The 21,618-nt window shown below is 36.9% G+C and overlaps 1 protein-coding gene across 1 annotated transcript in view; it reads right to left on the minus strand.

Moving 5' to 3' along the window:
• Window positions 1–594: 594 nt before the first annotated feature.
• LRIG3 (leucine rich repeats and immunoglobulin like domains 3) overlaps window positions 595–21,618 on the minus strand; it is a 40,296-nt gene continuing 19,272 nt past the window's right edge. Inside the window, exons 4-19 of the mRNA XM_050324770.1 lie at window positions 19,773–19,907; window positions 18,994–19,137; window positions 16,701–16,844; window positions 16,237–16,380; window positions 15,677–15,820; window positions 14,284–14,364; window positions 13,547–13,618; window positions 13,111–13,182; window positions 10,652–10,815; window positions 7,645–7,965; window positions 6,827–7,108; window positions 5,933–6,385; window positions 5,571–5,729; window positions 4,342–4,485; window positions 3,981–4,256; window positions 595–1,592 (exon numbers count right to left, since the gene is read on the minus strand). Of these exons, the coding sequence (XP_050180727.1) occupies window positions 1,348–1,592; window positions 3,981–4,256; window positions 4,342–4,485; window positions 5,571–5,729; window positions 5,933–6,385; window positions 6,827–7,108; window positions 7,645–7,965; window positions 10,652–10,815; window positions 13,111–13,182; window positions 13,547–13,618; window positions 14,284–14,364; window positions 15,677–15,820; window positions 16,237–16,380; window positions 16,701–16,844; window positions 18,994–19,137; window positions 19,773–19,907 (2,980 nt within the window). The 3' untranslated portion in view covers window positions 595–1,347. The remainder of the gene's footprint in view (window positions 1,593–3,980; window positions 4,257–4,341; window positions 4,486–5,570; window positions 5,730–5,932; window positions 6,386–6,826; window positions 7,109–7,644; window positions 7,966–10,651; window positions 10,816–13,110; window positions 13,183–13,546; window positions 13,619–14,283; window positions 14,365–15,676; window positions 15,821–16,236; window positions 16,381–16,700; window positions 16,845–18,993; window positions 19,138–19,772; window positions 19,908–21,618) is intronic.

A 21,618-nucleotide genomic window follows, 5' to 3' on the forward strand; every position in this document is an offset into this window, starting at 1 on the left:
ACTGTTCTAACGGAGTGATGAGAACAAGATTCACAGCTTTTTAAAGTAGTAAGTATCTGTACATAGAAAACCAAAATAAGAGTGTTTTCACTTAGCTTTAATTACTATGTTATAGTAAGCAATCCTCTTTCTCCAACTTCATATAGTTGAAGATATTGTGTTCATTACTACAAATATAATCCAGCAAGAATTTACAATTGCTCAACTTGACTGAGCAATTAAATAAAGCAGAGATCTCATCTAAAACCAGAGAAGGGCAGCCAAGTAAGGAACAGAAGCACAAATTAAACCAAAGTAAACATTATCTTGTACTTGGATTACCTTCTTATGTTGGGCATGGAATGGTTGTAGAAGCAAAAGAGGGAGAAAGGGTATGGGAAAGCAAAAACTCAGGCATGCACTGCATATTTGGCAAACACTGAACACAAACACACTCAGAAAAGAGCAGTGTTACCAGGCAGATACACAGTGCCTTTTTTCTTCTTTTACTAAATAGCTTAATATGAATTTGTGCATCTACTGTGTATATCCTCCAACAGATGCAGGCACACTACAACACAGGCATGGAAAAACTGCTGGTACTACGGCCTTGTGTGCATGAAAACTGGGAGCGTGTGTGCACACATCCAATAGTGCAAATTCGCTAAGTGGAAAAGATTTGCATACTTATTTTGGTTGAAATAGCTTTGAGCCACTTTTCCAGCAGCCATGGCAGGACCATACCAACTCTTTGAAGATGAACATATTTTACACGGTAAATCTAAAGATACAAGTTTAGGTCAAAAAAAGGTGCAAACATGCATCAGAGAGCACCTACATACCCAACACTGTCGAGAATCACAACTCACACTCTTCATTCTTCATACACTAATGTGGGTCAGAGACCACACAGCAGCATATTTTATTAAAAGTAATGTGCAAATAAGATGCATGATACCTGCAAACAGCATGGAGTTTCCATTTGTAAAAAGGTACAAGTAACAGTACAAAATTAGAATGCTTACTGCTCATTTCAATAAAATGAAGTCTGACATACAAATACATATACTGTATTATTTACACCATTAATTTACAAAATATATTTGCATTTAAAAAGCTATAAAATAATTACAAATATAGTATTTTTATGAGGAATGTTTTCTCGGTACAACAAACATAGAGCACTTTGGCAATTATGCCTTATTGGAATAAAAATACATTTTTTTCTTCTGAATTCTCAGCATCATGTGGTTTATTTCTTTCCTTCTTCTTTTACTTATTCCCTTTTTAAATAAAATTCCATACTGAGGTAGTAGTATGTCAAAGTATTTCTTTGGTTCCAGAAATCAATAGCAAGTCCAAAAAGAGCTATGCATCCAAATCACAGGATTGAAAAGTAGAAGTCCTAAAGTTTTCAAATGACTGTTTGCAAGTATAAAAGCTATTTTCTCCTCTAGAAACTGTCCTTTCCTTTTCCTCCTCATCTGCCTCTGCATCAAAGTCCAGTGAGGCATGATGATTATTTCGGGAGGTTTTTGGTTGGCAATTTGCTGGCTGTCTACAACTTGAAAGAGAGTCCAGCTGAGGCCTCCATAAAGGTTTTCCAAATGTTCCTGAAAAACAGTAAAAGAGTGAGTACAGAAATACCGATGCTAACAGCTTTGTGCCTCACCAAGGGCTGCATGTTGGAATGCAAGCCAAAGACTGACAAAAGAAAAAGTTCACCAAAGTGAAATTTTACTTAACTGTTGTTTTACCCCTTGAAAGAAAACATCCATGTGATCACAAGCATAAAGCAAGATTCTGCCACCTGAGACATTAAAAACATTTCCAAAGCAGTTGTACAGCCACCCACAACTTTCTTTCGTTTTTATAAGTACTTCCATACTCATTTTAATTTGGAGAGGGTGGTGAGGGGGGAGATGGGAACACAGACCAAACTGCAAACACTGCACAAGACACTTTCTAATGCAAAGGTCACAGCAGTCTCCCTGTTTTGTTCTTCAGTGAATATATGATCTGCCATGCAGTTCAGAAAAAATAAAACAGGTATTTAAAAAAATTTAAACCCCTGACCTGTATTGGGTTATACAACATCATCCCACAGTGCAATCCAAATGCTAAAGAATTTTTTTCTGGTTAGCATATCTCATTAATAATAAAGGTCCAGCTAGCCACATGTTCCAGTCATAACTGATCATCTAGCCAGTTGTGGGCAAAGAGAACAGTCGTAACCCAAAGAGAATTTAGCATTTCGGTTCAATCTTTATTAATAATTATCTGGATTCACTAGTCAGAAAATAATTACCATCAACACCTCTGCAAGAAGGACCTTCTCTTTTTTCACTGATACAGCTATTGCAAATCAGTGTCTGTAAGAGACACTCAAAGGACTTATTTTTAGAGGAAAACATGCCACAGGCTGATTTTGAAGAACTTGAGATTTTATTAATAACTTAATGCTACAATCTTTAATAAATTTTGAACCCAAACCACCACACTTGTGCTTTTGCTTAGTTGCTAGAAGCAAGGGTTTCAAGTAAAACTGTCATCTGAGAAGTTACTAAAAATGGAATTGGACAAGATCCACATTTGCATCAATGACTTGTAGAGCAATTTTAACCTAACACAACATGAAAGGATGTTCCTCACAGCACCAAAGGTACAAATGAATCCTATCTTAAAAGCAAAAATCCAAGCTATGAACTTTCTGATTCATGCATTGACAGCAATGTTAATTCCAGTTGTCTTCATTATGATTGTATAGGCAAAAGGGGAGTTGAATTTGAAGACAACGCTGAAAAATGAATTCACAACTAAGGACAAGAAATCTATCACAATTTCTTCCACAGCCACTACCTCCAAAATCTAGCCATAGGTTCTTTGAGGGAAGAGCACTAGTGATTAAAAAGCATCCAAGGTAGTGATGATGCAACTTAAGTGGGGTAGTAGGATAAGAGAACTGATGAAAAGAGTAGCTCTGCATAGATTTTTAGGGCAGAAAGAGGACTATGTACCCTTGATATGGCATTAACTCCAGGGTATACCAATGTAGAGCTGAACTACCTTCTGCAGGAGCCCTATCTGCACAGTCCCACCACAGTAACAGTGGCAGGCAGCCAGGAGGCTGGCCATGTATAGTTGCAGGGCCTCTGCCGGATGTCCCAGCATCTGCAACATTTTATAGTTCAAACATCTGGCTTTTGAAGGGGGAAAACTTCAGAGGCTGAGCCTCCCTCCCCACCCCCTGAGAACAAAGAGCCCAGTGATGCACATTCCCCCAGCTCCCCTTGCAGAGCCATCAGACCCAGGCCTTGATCAGCCAATGCTGACACACCAGCTGGGAAACAATCCACAGTACCAGGGCTGTGCTTGGTGCAATGATATCACAGGGATGAAAGCAGTATGTGGTTTTGTATGCATTTTAAACCAACCAGCCCAACCAACATCCAAAACTTAAGAAGCTTCAAATGTAAAGCTCTTCTCCTTACCCTCACCTTTCCCTGCAATCTGGATTAAAATTGTAAAACCTAGACTAAACTTTAGGAACTCTTTTTGTTGAACCATGAGAAAAGGACAAAGGAGGGGTGTAGAGAGCACTTTTACATAGTGCCTTACTTTGCAGGATAAATAGTTCTGTCTCGTGTTATTTGGTACATATACAAGTTCAAGTCTCTCCACCTGCCCTGAGCCTCCTGGGACCTTGCATACCTTTTGCCTGTTATGTATCCTAGCATTTATGGAAATCTGCCATCTATATTAAGACAGAAGATAAGAATCACATCACTGGGGAGACTTTCATGTAAGTGTGAGCTATTAAGACCTCCCAGTAATCTAAATATTCTCATCACATAGTTTTACTATAATCACTTTTCTGTTCCTCAGCTTAAAACATCTGGGAAAGAAAAAGCTGAAAAATCAGTTTTAATTAGTGTTGTAAGGAGGAAGCAAGACAGCAAGGATAACAGCAGCTCAAATAAAAAACAACAGCTAGAACATACCCATGAAAGTGCTGTTATTCGTAATAGATGAGGGCTCCAAACTTCTATTTAAATCAAATGTGTCCAAGTTCAGACTTTTGCTTTTTAGTCCAGTTCCTTCATTTTGAGTATAAATAGAATTAATCAATCTGCTACTTGTAGCCTGGGTCCCAATAATGCCAACACACTGGTCAAAGGGATCGTCCAGTGGAGGCAAGTATTGATAGCATTCCTTTTTCCTTAAATATCCAGACTCATAAGGATCCAAGCATGCTGTTCTTTGGTCAGGGCTGCAACCTAAAGAAAATGAAAAATTGCTTTTATATAGATTTATCACAGCACAAGATTGAATTAGGACTAAAACTCCCCCCCAACAACTTACTTGCATTGTATGCTTCAAATGCATCAGAACCATATGTGTTTCCTTTTAAATACAAAGTCCCTGAAGTCCCCAGATAAGGGCATAGGAATGGATCTGCAACACCCTCCAAGTCTGTTTCACTGCTGTTATCTAGGTGACAAATGCCTTAAAAATAAAATTGACATGTCAGTATAAAATCTTTTCTGAATCTTTAGCTTAAAAGTTTCTTAAGAATCCCACATGTTCAACTACATTTCATAGTGTATTTTAGAGCTTGATTAGGTTTAACCTGACCTTTGATGAGATTTCTAATTCTAGCAAGTGTTCAATTTATCAGCTTGACAGAGAATTGTGTCACACTATGCTTCATGATACAATCCCTAAATAACAAATCAAATCCCATCACAGGGATTAGAGCCAGGGACTTCCTTCTTCTAAAGCACTAGAAGCCAGGTTCAAGCTCTGTCTCACAGATACCTTCTGGAGCCCAGAATGTCAAGACAAAAGTCCCAGGTGGAAGAATCTGAGGGAGTTCACTGGTTGCTTGAACAGCTGTAGAGATTTTCAGTTCAAATGTTCCTGAAAGCTTTGGACATGGTCTGTGGTTCTTGATCCACAAAGAGGCTGCTCCTCTCACTACCCTACAACTGTAGCATTAATCTCACAACCACTCCATTGCCACCTGTTCCAACTCCTCATTGTATCTCAATCCACACCTCCTCCCAACAAGGTGCCTTTTCCTCCCTAATGCAGGTATGTTACACTGGTTTTTCAGTGGCCAGATGTATAAATATCAAGTACTGCAGCTTTTAACTTGCAGTCACCTTAAATCTCTTATTGACTCTGACCCTAATGACTTTTCTAACTGTAAAGTTCAAAGAGTTAAACTAAAGTTACACTGGTATTACCACATATGCCTACATTCCATTAAAGGATCCTTTTCAAGCTGTAAGATCTGAAGAAATGCTGTTGTTTTGGACACTATTCTTTTGGAAGTGTGATTATCAGTTTAAATTTACCCTTAAGACTAGAGAAAAACTTCATGATTTAATAAAAGCCATAACATTATTTGGATGAACGGATCCAAGTTCCTGTCATTATGCTGTTGAAGCAATACCAAGCAATAAATTTCACATTCTCACACTTCAGTAAAGATGGTTCTTTAGTGTTATTTCTACTAGTCAGAAAACAATAGCAAAACTACAGCTACACAAGCCACATAGAAAATTTGCTTAGCATTTTATACCTACCATTACTGTCTCTCTGCTGTAAGAAATACCCTCCCACAGAAGATGTGAGGAACTGATGATGACTACCATTTTCAGAAGAACCATATCCATCCTGCCTTTCAGCTAGTGTCCCCTGGGACGACAGGTAACTGGGAATGTCAGCAGGCAAATTTGTTTCATCTGTGGGGATACAAAACACATACAAAAGCCATCAGCATACTTCATTTTGTAGAAGCATTTTTAAATCTGTCAGCAAAGCACTGAAAGTAACAAGTAATTTGCTCTTCTGAGTCAAAGCACTCAAATGTTCCTACAATAAAGTTGTTGCAAAGCAACCACAAACATATTTTTTCCTTTCCAAGGCAAACCTTCAGTTTACACACCTGTATTTGTGATGCTGCAATCTTCATTTCTCCTTCTTGTGTGGTAGATGATGACCACCCACACCAAGGAAGTGCCCACCACACAGCAAACCACAGCTATGATCACAATGCCAACCGTGGCCCATCCATCATCGTCAAGTGACGGTGCAATATTTTGAGGAGAATCACAGGTGGGAGTAGGAATTACATTAAGACGGATGTTGCCACGTTCTGTTCCAAGTGTATTAGACATTTCACAGGTGTATTTTCCAGCATCTTCTACATCTGTATCCACAATAATTAGTAACTGATTGCCTGCAGCAAAGAAATGTCTTTCTGTTACGACGAGAGGGCTGTCATCCTTAGTCCAGTTCAGTCGGGGTGGAGGACTACCACCAGCAATACACTGCAAAACCGCAGTTTCCCCTTTTGTTACAGTTCGATCCATCAAAGGCCGCAAAAATGATGGTGTTTCTGAAAAGAAAGCACAAGCCTTATATCCTAAATGACCTTGCAAAAATGAGAACGTGTCCCTTTCCTTTGGAGCTCAAGAGGAAAAGCTAAATTAAATGCCTCAGTAAGGCCTAATGAAGCTTACTCTGATTCTCAGAAAAAACTCAAGGTCTTTGAATTTAGAGCCTACATCTTACTTGTCAATTGATCAGACCTAAATGCTTGATTACCTCAGAAGGCCAAAAGACCTAAGCCTTAAGCTGCAGAGAACTAGAAATAAACATGGTTAACAAAATGTCACAAAATCAAAAGTTAAACAAAATCTACTGTCTCTGAATGCAAATAGAAGCCCCTTTGCCCCTCCCTGGCATATCAGCTGTGCACACACTGAGAAACATAACTAACTTTTATTATTTTGCATCACAATAGTGATTATGCCATTAAGGATAGCCAATATCTTACCTAGTACTGTTAATGTTGCATTAGCTGAAATGCTTCCAGCAGTGTTTTGAGCTGTACAGCTATAAACACCTGTGTCCTCAATCTTTACATCAACAATAAAGAATACATCATCTTCAGGCATGACATGCATGCGCCTCTTGCGCGCTGCCGGAAAATCTGTTCCACCATCTTTCTGCCAAGCGATCTGTGGGACAGGATGTCCAACTGCAGCACATTCCAAACGCGCCATTGCTCCAGCTCGAATGGTTAAGTCCATGGGGATCTTTGTAAATGAAGGTAGCACTAAAGAAACGTTAGTGATACCAAAATGAATACATGATATACACTTTTTCTTTTTTGTACATTTTCTTAAAACCCTTTGTTGGCCTAAAAATGCCAGAGAGGTACACAACCTAAATTTATCAGTATCCAGCAGAGAGAAATGGAGGGAACTGTGAAGTATGTGAGACCCCCTAGATGCAAATCTCATTTCTGTGAACAGCCTCCCACATGACCTTTCCACAGCATCTTGAAACAAAGCATACACTTACCTCCTGTGAAGACAAGATTAATGTTTTTTTCATCTTGTAAGATAGATTTTTGTCAGATTTACTATGAATCTTGTTACTTGTTTTTTCCTGTACTATGCTTCAATACAATGGGACCAGACCTAAAACTGAATGGTCTGATCTTGGAAATAGACATATTTTCAGAAAGAATCCCAGTATAGTAAGGGATCTTTAAAAGATGAAGATGATGAGAATGGAAAAACTATGTTCACATATCTTGATTAAAATCATTCTACTTTTAAGTCCACAAGCAAAAAGTAACATACTTACTGTTTACTGTAAGTTTGGCTTTGACTGAGTAAGATGAACCAAAGTGATTTGAAATAACACACTGGTATTTCCCTTCATTACTGAACTCAACATTGCGCAGTCGAAGGATGGTAGTGTACTCCATCACTTCACCGCCCTGTGCCCGGAGGTGCGCATAATTCTCCATTTCAGCATCTTGCAGTAATTCATTGTCCTTCTTCCATGCAAAAGTCATTGGGGAATCACTGCTGCTGGCTGCCGAACACACAAAACTCAAATTGGAGCCTTTGATTGCTGACTGGGTTTCTGGCTGGACAGTGATCTGTGGTTTAGGAAAATCATCTGCACAGAAGGGAGAAGAATAACACAGGGGAAGAGAGAAAAATAAAAAAGGTGAGGCCTGAGGACTCTTTTCAGAAAGAGTTTGTAAGGCTTGTTTTATAGGTTTGAGAGAGGAGTCAGATAACTGTTTATAAAATGGACACACAATGCTTTCGTTTTAAATTTCATTAGCCTTTGCACATTAAAGATGCCATATTTATGAGTTTATTGTGCCAAGTCATCTCTCATTGAAAAAAAAAGCACATTTAAAATCAGACTATGTGTATAGTTTGTTTAACAGCAGCACTGAAGACGGAAGAACCACCCCCTGACATCTGTAAGAACTATTCTGAACATCAATCAAGAAGCCCACCCTTCATATTTACAACACCAGAGGCTGCTGTGAGTTTTCTTTATTGAAAGCACAGTTCTTCTGCCATCAGAAACCGTTAAGTTATAGTCAAGGGTTTCACCCAAACCCACAAACAAAAAATCATGTACAAAAATAAGTGTTTCAGTGATCTGTGGCTGTTTGGTCCAAAGGGGATAAAAATCCCTTAAGCAGGACAGCACACAAGAACTTTAAGAGATTAATTTCTGGAGGTCCCTTTACTATTGAAAAGTTACCTTCAAAGTGACATGCTGTGAGTTTGTGGAACTAATTGCCTTCTGAATTATTTATTCAATTGTATGTATACTGCATGTACAAAAGGAGTGGGCAATTAAATGCCTGTTCTCCCAAAAGCAAAAGCCTTAACATATTCTCAATTTTCAAGATGTCTCCAGTCTCTGGAAAAACTTCACAGGAACTGCATGAAAAGCCCTGTGCCCCAAATACTCTTCCCTGCACCAGAGTCCATTTTTATCTAGCCCCCTTGTCTCCTTACATCTCATTTGTTTGGGAACCACATATCAAGGTCAAAGTGTTATTTCCTAAAAGAATCTTCATGCTGTGTGTTAAAAAAGAAAGTAAGATGTGCAGATAGCCTAGCCTTGAGCTGTCCACAAAAGACATGCAGGTCTGAAGCTGTGCTAAAATGACAGGGTAACCTGAATCTGTGACTCTAAGCATGGGCCTTAAGAATCATCCAGGCCATTTCATGCCTTATACCCAGGCCTTAAGTGTTCCATGACAAACTATACCATTTGCAAATTAACTTGATACTTTTACTGACTTTGCACTGGGATAACTAAAATAAAGCACTGTAAATACTTAAATTAGCCTTGTGAGAGGACAGGAGAATATATTTCAATCTTAACTGACAGGAAGGGAGGGATAAAAAAGGTCACTCAAATAAGTATACAGTATAGAATACAGAACACACCAGGATAATACTGGCACTGTGTTTTGTCAGAACAGAACAATTTGAATGCGTATTTGGATGAATGTATCACAGAGACACTCATTTATACCCACATTTTAATGTCAGACTTCTCTTAAAAATAGTCACACTTCTCTTAAAAATTCTATAAAAGCAAAAGCAGTCATTGTAAACTCATAAGGTGAGGTGTGTATACCCAAATGTCTAGTGATGATGCACTTTAAAGATTTAAGTGAAACACTTATTTCATTGTATTAAAAGGTTTTAGTTACTTCTGCATGACAATTACATTAAGTAATAAATATAACAACTATTAGTACACTCCTTTTTGCTAATACATCTTAAAGAGTCTGAAATGAGTTAATTAAAATGGCATTCAGCAGCTAAAAGAAAGGTCGGAATTTGCTAAAGCCCCTGGTTTAACAAATAAAAGTTATATATTTAAATTCCCAATATAATTTTTTGACAAAAGTAGTTTCTCATAAATAAGGACATATACTTCATATATACTCCTTTAACCACCTGCACTGCCAACTTCTCCTTTTCAGCAGTAGCCAGCACCTACTCATTATTTATTAAATATTTCACTGCTAATAGGAAGAGAGAAAACAACATTTTTTGTATACTATTTTATACTCTGTACCTGCTTTCCCACTGAAAAAAGGATATGAATAGCAACAGTAAAAATTAACCAGTTGTATTTGCTATGGGAGAAAAATTATTGAGAAGACTATTACCGTTTTGTCTACAAATATTGAGTTTGAATCCTTTTTAGCAAAAAAAAAAATGTATTCAACAAAAATACATGATATCCAGTTAGCTTTTAATTTCCTGATATTTTTGCAGTTCCCACTTTTTGTATCAGAGTACCTAAACACACATCTTTATTCTGAATACTTAGCTTCACTTTGCTTTAAATAGAGAACACAACATACAGGTGAATAATGAATGCTACTAAACACATACAGAAAAATTTCATTTTCAAGGCAGATGCTATCACCTCAAATTCTCAAACAAAAATGTTTTACTAGCACTTACTATCTGGTAAACTGAAATACAAAATATCAACGGTGTAAATGGAGGCATACACATTTACCACCAACAACTATCAAGTTTTCGCTTGCATACTACACACTATGTAAGCTACACAGTATGTAAGCAAGTTGTACGTAAAATAGAAGTCAAAAGACCATCACTCCCCAACTTGTACAAAGCTACGAGTTTTGAGCACCTACATCACAGTTTGGGAACAGAGGAAAATGTTAATAAATATCAAATCCTCTCCATTTTATTATAGAAATCAAAACATACCAAAGAAACTACAACAAAAACTGAGCATACAGCAAAATTTGTTCTATGGAATGAGAAATAGAGGCTATACTTACCACAGACAAACCCATCCAGGCTGACAGCAAAAATACTTCTCCCTTTTAGCAGCTGAGGATGGGCACAACTGGCATTTACAAAGCTCTGGAAGCTGTTCTCTGACATCCACTGTGGTAGCCATTTTAACTGGCAGTCACATAAGAGACTTGATGTGTTGAAGTGTCTGAAAGAAAGCAGTTACACTCAAAGGCGGTTTTTCTATTTTAATATAGATCTGTAAGAGCACACATTAGTAACAAAATAAATTTTTAGGCTGAACACATGTATCACAAGAGAAAAGACAGCAATATTGTTCAGCTCAGGTGTAGTGACACTATTGTCATGACTCCTACATTCCACAAAACAGACACATTATCCTGAACTCCCAGCTTCTGCTACAAATATGAGTTCAGGTAAACAGGCATATTTGTACTGTCTCAGGTACAAAAGTACAGTCAGCAGTAGGACACGTGGAATGGGCTCACAGGAGAACAGTCCAGAAGGCAGGCACTCTGGAAGTCTTGTTATCAGTTTACCTAACCTGTGGGAATATTTATACTCACATAGTGAAAAAATAAAAAAGCAAAGAAATATTCTGGCAAGCATCTAGAATCAGGAGTTCAAGCAGGAAGAGTTCTTGTTTTTGGCTGAAAACTCAAAATCACCCTTAAAAAAATATATTAAAACCCCACATTCAGTTGTAAAATACTTCTCTTCAAATCTCACCTGTTCTTCAAAGAAAAGCAAAAATAATTTATAGATCCAGGGAGATATACAGCTTTAGAGATAAATGAAGATGTAGTAATTCTTGATTTTTTTTTTCTTGAAGAAAAGGAAGAGTGACTCTGAGCTCTTTTCTCATGCTAGCACTGCATAAAAACCTAGGGATGCCAGCTCACCAATTTACATTGAGATGAAACAGGTCATCTTTCACTGAAGTTCTAGAATCATTCTTGTTATTCTTATGAGCAGAGAAACCACACATTTTTTGCTATCCTGACAAAGTAGGTAGGTATCTGTCATATTATTTTCATATTTAATCTCTAGAGGCCTCAGAATAAAATTACTAGATACGAAGCTATATAAAGTTTTTAGAGTCTAGTATCTTAGAGCATCTTACACCTCCTGGAGCTGTGTCAGCCTGTCTTTCCATCACATTTGATCACTCTTCAGATCATCTGTATCAATTCCTAACTGTCAGCACTGTGCTCCCAATTCTCCTGTGCCAAACTAGTAACTGCCCTGAAGCTGGTTGAGCGAGTTCAGCAAACTAATCAGGCCATAAAACCAGATCCAATTCAAGGAAGAGGAAAGGCAAAAAATCCCTGGCTATAGGTAGAACTATGGCTGCTGTTTCCTAGAGAAGTTACAGCACAATATGGGTATCATCCAACTGAACTTCAAATGAACCAAATATTGTCTACATACAAGAAAAAAATATTTTAGAGTGTGAACAATCATATACTGGAACAACATGTGACATGGTGGAATGCCCAGCACTGGAGGCTTTCAAGACACAATTGGACGTGATTCTAGATAACCTCATCTATCTGCCCTTTTCAAGGAAAGGTTGGACCAGATGACCCTTTGAGGTATCTTCCAACCTGGGCTGTTCTCTGAGTCTATAAAATATGCAAGGTTCTTTCCTACTTCCTCTACAGCACTCATCATAGAGTAATTCTGTAAGATGAAACAGAGAGTCAGCTTCTAATGATACCTGATAGGAGTCTGAAGAACACAAATGAAAAGCTCCAGACAAGCTTCAAGCAGTTTCTACTTGTGAGAGCAGCATCTTTTTGTTATTCTTTAGTCTGCTGACAGATTATCTACAGAGCAGTTAAAAGAAACAAGCTTGAGTAGAGAAGTTTGATAACAACAGAGAAGACACAAGATGCAAGAGGAAGAATTAGCTGCACTTAAAACACAGGGAACAGTGACAATGTTGTTCCGCATCGACCAACAGAGAAAAAGGTAAGAGGGCAAAAAGAAAATCTTCACTAGAATACATTTTTCCCAGTGACCGCTTCACGACTTCTCTGAAGATCTGTCCCTTTGCTACTACAGGACAGAAGGACCCAATTACAAGCACTGACAACCAAGTCTTTACAAAAGAATTACAGCACTGTTGGTCCAGTAAGCTTTAGCTCAGTGATAGTACTGCTGATCTTATAGCACATTACATCAAAGTCTTCATTATTTAAAACCCCTCAGAGATCAGTCAATTTAAAATAAGGACTTTATAGACACCAAATGTAGCAGAAAACAAATGCCTCCTATCCTACACTCTCTCACTTAAATACACCTATCATATAAAAAATAAAAGAACCTGAAACACTGACATAAACTTTTTACGTGACTTCAGACAGATTACAGCATGAGTTTATCACTGCATTAAGCCGACATCTTATAAGGCTTTTACTTATATATTTATCAATATATATACATTTAATAGAGGTGATGCCTTTTGACAGAAACTTACAATTCTTTGAGTTTCCTCATTTGTGAAAATGCATTTCCTTGAACTGACATTATTGCATTGTTACTTAAATCTCTAGGAAAACAAAAGAAAAATAACATTAGAGGAAAGCAGTAATTTATTAAACTGAATATATTTAAGACTCAAGGAACAGTTTGCTATTTTAGTGATATACAAAGGATCCTCAAGCTCAAAGGTGAACAAGACACAATTAAGGAATTTTATAGCATGCTTAATACATAATACTTTTTGCATTAATTCCAAAATACTCAGTATAACTCTAAAACTGAAGAACCTATTCTAAAGATCACAGTAGCAACCACGATGAGTGTATTTCATCCAAAGTCACAAGTAAAGCTTGTTAGTCCTACTTTTATTTCAATTAGTACCAAAATTATTTTTTCCAATTTTATGTTAAATGTCAATTTCTATTACTTACAAGTGTTCAAGTGCATCCAAACCAGAAAATGCTTTCTTTGTAATGGATCTAATCCTGTTTCCTTGGAGCATCCTGAAAAATTTAAGCACATAATGCAAAGAAGGTGAAATTAAATCAAAATTATTTTTAAGCTGAATAATTGTGGTTTTGGCATTTGTTTCCAAACTGCGACTAATATTCACTATTCAGCCTTCTCCAATGCAGTAAAATGTTTCATATGTAAAAGATATTAATTTTTTCCCCTTGAATAAATACCTAGATTTTACAATCATTTTAGAAGACATTTAAGGTGTACAGTTAAGTGACATGGATTATTCTAAATATATGTACATAAATATCTTTTTATTTCATAGATCTGCATTTGAAAATCTCAGTGCAATGAAGCCACTTCAACTGGATGCTGCATTACTTTATCGAAGACTATCTCTGTCACTATGTCTTTGTCATAGGATATACTTATTATTTTGTATTATGGGAAAGCCTCATTCTTTGATAAATATTTCCAGAAGTAGTAATAATAATTAAAATATTTCAGATTAGTTTGACTTGAACAATCTGGATTTTTTTTTTTTAAAGGAACATCTTTTATAGAACAAAATGGTAGGGGAGAAAAAAAAAATCACCTCAGCTACGGACAATGTAACATCATTAAGTGTTGGGCTTGCCCGCGAAACACACACAATCTAAGCTAATTTTTTAAAGAAATTATTATATACAAATATTGTAGCAATACTCACAGCTTCCTAAGTTTATCTAAGCCAGAGAAAGCACCATTCATATCTTCAATAGTCCAGGATATTTCATTGTTTTTCAGATCCCTGTTTAAGAGGGATGGGGAAATCAAACCACAAAAGCCATTAAAAAGAACAAGGTACATAATTCTTCCACAGCACATTTTATTTAAAAAAAAAAAAAAATTCTAAAATAGTTTTCTGGTAGGTTGTTTTTTTGTTTAGTTGTTTTTCGTGTTTTTTAAGAGAAACTTTTCCTGACTAATTATTTCAATTTTTACTGAGAGACTGATTCTTAGTACTTTTCTGACCGATGGTTAAAAAGATCACAAACTCAACAATTTTCAGAATCATTACCAAACAAACCCTCATTCCCCTCCAAGGCTATTCAGATACAGGACTATCACAAGACAAGGAGCATCACAGGAAGGGAAGGTACCATCTCCAAAACACAATCACGTCTTTTTAAGTTCATGATATTAACACACAGAGAACACATAGAGAATCATTTCTGCATCCCAAAACATCCACAACACTCAATTATCTATGAGATAATCTATTAGAGATTTGTGTATAGAGTGGTGTTCAGCAAAGAGCCAACAGGGTAGGACTAGAAGGGAAAGAAAAATCTGGGAGGAAAAGCCTAACAATTCCTAGACAACTCACAATTCTCTGACTTCCTCTCTTTATGATCTACAACTCCCTGTATTCTTAAAAAGACATATCATCCGTCCCTTTGAAATGCATCTGTGCTAGCCACCCAAACTATTAGTATGTGAGCAAACCCCTGAAAGTAAAGTGTTAGCATCCTTTTCAAAACCTAGAGGGAAAGGCAATCATTTTGCTCATCTGGCCAACAGATGGGTCAATTGTATGCAATGGGATGATTTTAATGAAGCAGAATATATTTAGATTAGTTTACTTTGTTCTTCCCCTTTCTTTAAGAAATGCTATTTCAAAACATGCTCAAGTGCTTACAGCAATTGTCCAGTCAAGACAAACATCAGCATCCACAGTAATGCACAGTTTTAACTTTTGTCTTTTTATTTATACTACGAGGGAAAATGTTGATCCAGTTAAGACACAACTATGATCCAGATCCCTAAAGCTGTGGGTAGCAGTGCTGCTCACTACCTTCAAATGGAGACATGCCTTTCCCATAATAATGCTACTGAAAATATATATAATAATTACCACCATCCATTGTGCACAGCCTTAACAAAAGACGAACTCCTCCCTTTCCCAACTATTCTGAAATCTTACTGTAAGAAAAACATATGCTAATAAGGGGAAGGTAACAAAAGGTTCTTGTGTATTTCACAAGGAAAAGAACTAACCTATAAACGCCGAGGATTTTTCTTAAGGTTTTTAACCTTACAAACTGAGTTTGTCAACTTACAAAATCTGTAGACTGGAAAGTCCCCTGAAGGCACAATCAGCAATGTAATTTACTTTGTTGTTTCCAATGTACAGTCCAACCAGCACGCTTAAACCAATGAAGCTTGAATCATCTAACCTTGCTAATTGATTGAATGTCAAATCTCTGCAAATTTAAGGGGGAAAAAAGCATTTTAATGTTCATGCTGCAGTGCTTATTTAACTCAAATCAACCCAGGTCTATTTTTGGGGGAGCACATTTTTTCCCCTTACAGTTATCACAAAACATACTACACCATTTTTGACCACACAACTTATGCATTGTTTTGAACAATTCACGAACTACTGCAGAATGAATTTCTTTCATTTGAAAATGACTGTTACAGCTTTCATACAACTCCTACAGTGAAATAAAGCAGTCACAGTTAACTTCAACTTCTTTCAACAAAATATAACTCTCATACAGAAAAGTTGTTGTCACCTTGGAAACTTTGTTATGAAAAATTCACAGATCAGTGGTAACAAGCTCATGCTTTGGCATGTACCCGGCTTTCAAAATCGGAATAGAATAAAGCTACTCACAGTTCACTGAGTTTTTGGCAAAATTCCCAGGCATCAGGACTGATCCTGCTGATGGCATTTTGACTGAGATGGAGTTGCTGCAGCATCAGCAAGCCATAGAGCCAGCCTTTGGTTACCTCTGTTAAGTTGTTATGGTCCAGCTGCCTACAAACACACACAAACAGACAAGAGCCATAAGGTTCAAAAACTCAACAGAAACAAAGTATGCTTTGCCACAGGTCCACATCTGACCTCATGACATTGGCTAGACAGCTGCAGTCTCTACTTACATCTAGAATTGTATACACACATTCAGAATGTGCTGCCCTACACAATGACTACTGACTGCCTACTGCTTTTCAAACCACACCAGAACAATTTAATTTAAAGACACCTCTAAATTTCATGACGCAATTCTATCAATTTTGTGCAATTCTACTTACTATGTTATCAGCAGAACCTCCCAGCAGAAGTTTGATACTTACAAGACTTCCATGTTGGTCAATCCCCAGAAAGCACCATCCATGAGCCTCGTTACTCCATTTCTCTGCAGCTTTAATGATTTCAAAGCTGGAAGTCCTTGGAAAGTAAGCCCATCTATTTTTTTAATTTTGTTGCGATTCAGCTCCCTGCATTAATAAAATTTACAGTTACACCACAGTAATTTTACCTGCAAGCCAAGAACCTTTCTTCCCTCTCTGGAAGAAAACCTTAATTAAATGCTTTTCTTGCACATTAAACAGAGACAAGGAGTAATAAAATCAAATATTTTATTGTAATCTGTTACATTTAACCATGCTGATACTGTTCTGCCTTTTTGATACTGAGGACAAGTACTCGGTAGTTCGTATTTCAGACTTAAAGAATCCCTGTAGACCTAGAATGTTATGGTTAAGCCTGTTCACAAATTCAAAAGTGAAAGCAAGTTTCTGGTGTTTATCCAGCAGTAGAGCTGTTAAGGATAGCTTGTAATCGCAACCAATAATCAATCAGAAAGAAAAACTTAACATTTTAGTTGTCATAACTAGGTAAAAATTAATATCATGGGTGACCCCTCCCTTTCTTTATCTTGAGCCAAGCACTCATTATACATTTCTCCCTCCTCCAAAAGCAGTTACACAAAAACACCTTCCCTCTTTCTCAAGTGGTCTTGGCACTCACCCTTCTGCCACTACACATAGCCTTTGCAGGTCAGAAATAGGGATGTGTATCCTGTGAGGGAGTTATAGGGCTTAACTAGCTGGAGGGCAAGCTGCAGTGATAACAGTACTCAATATTTTCTATTTTCCTGCTGGTCTTTCTTAACTCCAAACCCCATACCAACCCCAAGCAGCTTTCTGACTTATTAGAAAAGTGAAGCCTAGCCTCATGCAGGCACAAAGAACAATGTTAACTGTTTTTGTAACAGGAAATTGTAAAATAGCCATAATTTGCTAAATTATTTGTTTATTTATTAGTAACAACTGATACACAGTATAAAGAGATAGGATTAGAGACAGTACTAAGAAAAGGCCCTCGTGGCAATGAGTGATCATCTGCTCCTTCAGAAAAGTCTTAAAACTACCAAATCAAGAAGAATTCTCTCCTTCCAAAACTTACTTTCCCATGCCTCAATAACTCTCTCCCCATAGTTATGCCACCATTATTTTTCAGAGTCTCTGTAAGATTTCAGCTCTCCTCTACGGAAGTCTGATAAAAAACCCACCTGGTAAGAGAGACCTGAGAGAGAACCCTACTCCTCCTCTTGTGTTTAAACATGAATAAGCAGTGAAGAATGCTGAGTAAGAACAGGCTTCAGTTCTTTCACGCTCCTGTCTGAATACTTCTTTCAGGTGATAACACAAGTTTTAGCCTTCATTGCAGACAGTTGCCTAACTAGGTCAGCATACCAATTGTGAACAAGTGGAACATTTTTAGGCAAGAATATCACCAACATCCAAAATTTCAGTTGAATCTGAAGATCAGAAAGTCTACCAAGATCATAACAAAGCCCGAGCTTTGCAGGACTGCTCCCATACTCTTTTGCTGAGGCTTAAGTAAAACTCTTCCTGCACTCGTATACAGATGAGACATTGTTTCCAGATGTGTCAAGCATCCTAACACTTTAGTGTTCTTATGAGCTTTCATGTTCAAAGTTAACCTAAGAGGATTTGTAATTTTTAACTCTTGACTATCTGATATGGAAATTAAAATTCCAGTATTTGGAAAGTGTAGCACATCCTCTTGTCCATTTCCTGGACACTTTGTAAGTTTTTCAATTAAAAAGAATTCTCCAGTCTCTTTCATATTAAGTAACTTTATTAAACAACTTTATTATTCATTTGGTAAAGCATTTATAGACAGCATTGTATCAATGAAGCTGAAGGTCTATTTACTCAAGCATATTGCTTACAGTCATACATTCTGAAAGCAAATGAATTTCCTTCATTTCACCATGAAAGCACAAAAGTAAATGACTGCTGCAGTGTACTATAAAAGTTTACTTCACTTACTATTTTCCCCATGCTTTTTTACAGGAATATTGCTATTACCCCTTCTCCAGTCTTTTTTTTTTTTTTTCTTTTAATAGGCAAACAATTTTAAACACAAAGACTATTCACATCTCACCAACATATAAGACTAGTTTTGTTCACTACAATGCTGCAGTTAGTAAGGGTTGTAGTAATGTTTTTTGTATCTGTCTCACTCTGCCTCTGGTTAAATTAAAGGCTAAAGTTCAAGCACTGCTAGTGCTTTGGAAAATCTGAAAACAATTAGTCAATTGTAGCTTGCACTTACAGGTGCTGCAGATGGGTGAGTTTAAACATCTTTTGAGGGATTGCTGAAATTTTGTTCCTGTTCAGTTTCAATACTTGAAGTGTGGTAGACAAGTTGTCAAAGGTACCAGGCTCCATGGAGGTTATTCGATTATTGTTAATATACCTGTTGAAACAATGTCTAGAGGTTATTTAATTATTACAGTTATTTAATAAAGTCTTAATACCAAGTAGTGAAACACAAAGCTCTTGAGGTGCTTATTCATTTATAAATGGAATTTTGTTTACCATATTAATTAGAGCTTGACAACTTATTCTATAGTCAAATACTATTTCACCACCAACATTTTGCTCTAGTCTTCAAGAGTGTGATAATAGAGGAAGATATTGTGTTGCAATACCATTACTTTATTCTCAGTCAGTATAGCTCTGGCATTGCAATACTCCTAAGAAAGATTCACACAAAGTCTATCAAACTCCATGTAACTTCAAACTAGCCTATCCATGGGGAACTTAAATTCATTTTGTTACATAATTATTTCTCTTAAGATACATCTATTTGTTTCATCTCAGGATAATGGCCTTTGCTTTTTTATGAACTAATACATCTCATTGTAACAACTCACACATTCAAGTTAGCAGTTGATATTAAGCTGAACAGGTGAAAACAGCAATATTTAATGTCTGTCTAATTAAAAGAAGATTTTAGTACCTTAACAAACAGTTGCCAACCTAAGTTTTCAAATAAGTTTTTTGAAAGTAACCTGAAGGAAAAATAAAATAATACTTAGTTTTACTTACAGATACTTGAGCTGTAATGATGGAAATGATGATATTTTTAGCTCTGATATGTTGTTGTTGCTCAAATCCAAAGTTTCTAGACTCTGAAACGGCTTCAGATGTTCAGACAAAACATTGGCAATCTTGTTACTGGTCCTGAAATTTAAGGGCAGTAGACAAAAGACTGTCACTTCCAGAGTAAACACATGTTAACTACACAACCCTGACAAGAGTTAGTTCTTAATTCCCCTAATTGAAAATAATTTCTCATTATAGAAAACTAATAAGCTATGTTCTCTATACATGCACTACATTTTACCATCTAAAATCACAAATTGGAATACTCTAAATAAGTGTTCATTAATATTCCTTAAAACATAATCCCAGTAAACAACAAAAAAATTGCAATATAATCCAGTGACTGCAATTCACTTTTAAAACAAGATGTAAAACTCTGTAATCATCTGTTTCTGAACAGCAGAAATGCCTGGTATTTGCACAGAACGGTACATCACAGTACTGTAATGAAATTAAATTAGAGTTGTTTTCTATTTTAAGCAAATTAGTATCACAGGAGCTAGACATAGTCCTTTGGATTTTTTGAAAACTCCCTTGGCATGAAAGTCAAGACTGAATTTCTAGAAAAAAAGCAGAGCTAGAATAGAAAAGATGGATGACAGTGCACTCCTTCTGAAAAACATTCTATAATTGTGCAATTAGACCTAGTATTTCATCCTATAGATTTTTCTAGCAAGTTGGTAAAGAAGAAAATTTCTGCTTATTAGAGCTCTTTACAGGGGTTATGGACTTCATATCTGGTCAAACTTCAGCTAAGCATCACACCCAATTCAACAACAAGAAGTTTGCAACTGTTTAAAGACATGGATATCCCAGTCTGCTATAAGGAACACCTCTTCTTTCACTTCCAATGGCATGTGCTTTTTCCAGTGATCATATTTCCTGTTCATACCCAGCAATCTACCGGTTTTTCCATCTCAGCTGCATGTACAGATTCATACATGCATATCATTAACAGGGTTATTTTGGGGGCGCTAACAGTACATAGGTGAAGGCAGACCAATTAAATAAACGTTACCTGAAATGACCCTTGTTATCTTGGGAAGTTCAACTCAGTTCTAGCTGACTTGTACCTATCCTGTACCTTGTATGACGAACTATCAAAATTCCAAAGCTTCCCCAGCTCCTAGAGATTGCAGGCAAAAGCTCTTTCAGTAAAACTATCAACAAGAATGTTGATTCTGGGATGTGTCTGCCTTTATTGGAAATACTTGCTCTGGATTAAATAGTAAGCCACACATTAGGACAGCACGGACAACCCTCACGTATTCCAAGGCTGTGGGGGACTAGTGCTCAAGACAAAAAAGTCTTAACTCAGAAACTGAATCAGAGGTTAGATTAATGGGCCCTCTGACCACATGTGGGAATGGGTAAGTGATCTTGCAGCCCCTCCAATGCTCAGCTTGTATCATGTTTCATTCCTCAGGCTGTCTGCAGAGGTACACTGCATTTTTTAACTCTTAGCTGAAAGTATTTATAATAAATGGAAACAAATTACTTTAATAAAAAACAACAAACACCACCACCACGTGTCAGTTCCACTGCCCAAATAAGACTGTGAGTTAGGTAACAGGTCACAGCACCTTGCCTTTATGCATTCGTTTGTTTATAAGGTAATTACTATCAAGGTATTAAAACTGCCAATTACTTGAGTGACGAATAAAATTTTCCTTGCAGTAAAATGTGCTCCAGTAGAAGTCAGCAATTTCCTGAACTGCACGCCTCCTAAATTGCAGTGTGAAAGTGTTCAGTTATAAGACAGCTTGCACAGTGCTGTCTTTGTGTCAGC

The sequence above is a fragment of the Myiozetetes cayanensis genome, unplaced genomic scaffold (assembly GCF_022539395.1).
Source record: "Myiozetetes cayanensis isolate MyiCay16 unplaced genomic scaffold, myiCay2020 scf3, whole genome shotgun sequence".
NCBI classification, from domain to species: Eukaryota; Metazoa; Chordata; class Aves; order Passeriformes; family Tyrannidae; genus Myiozetetes; species Myiozetetes cayanensis.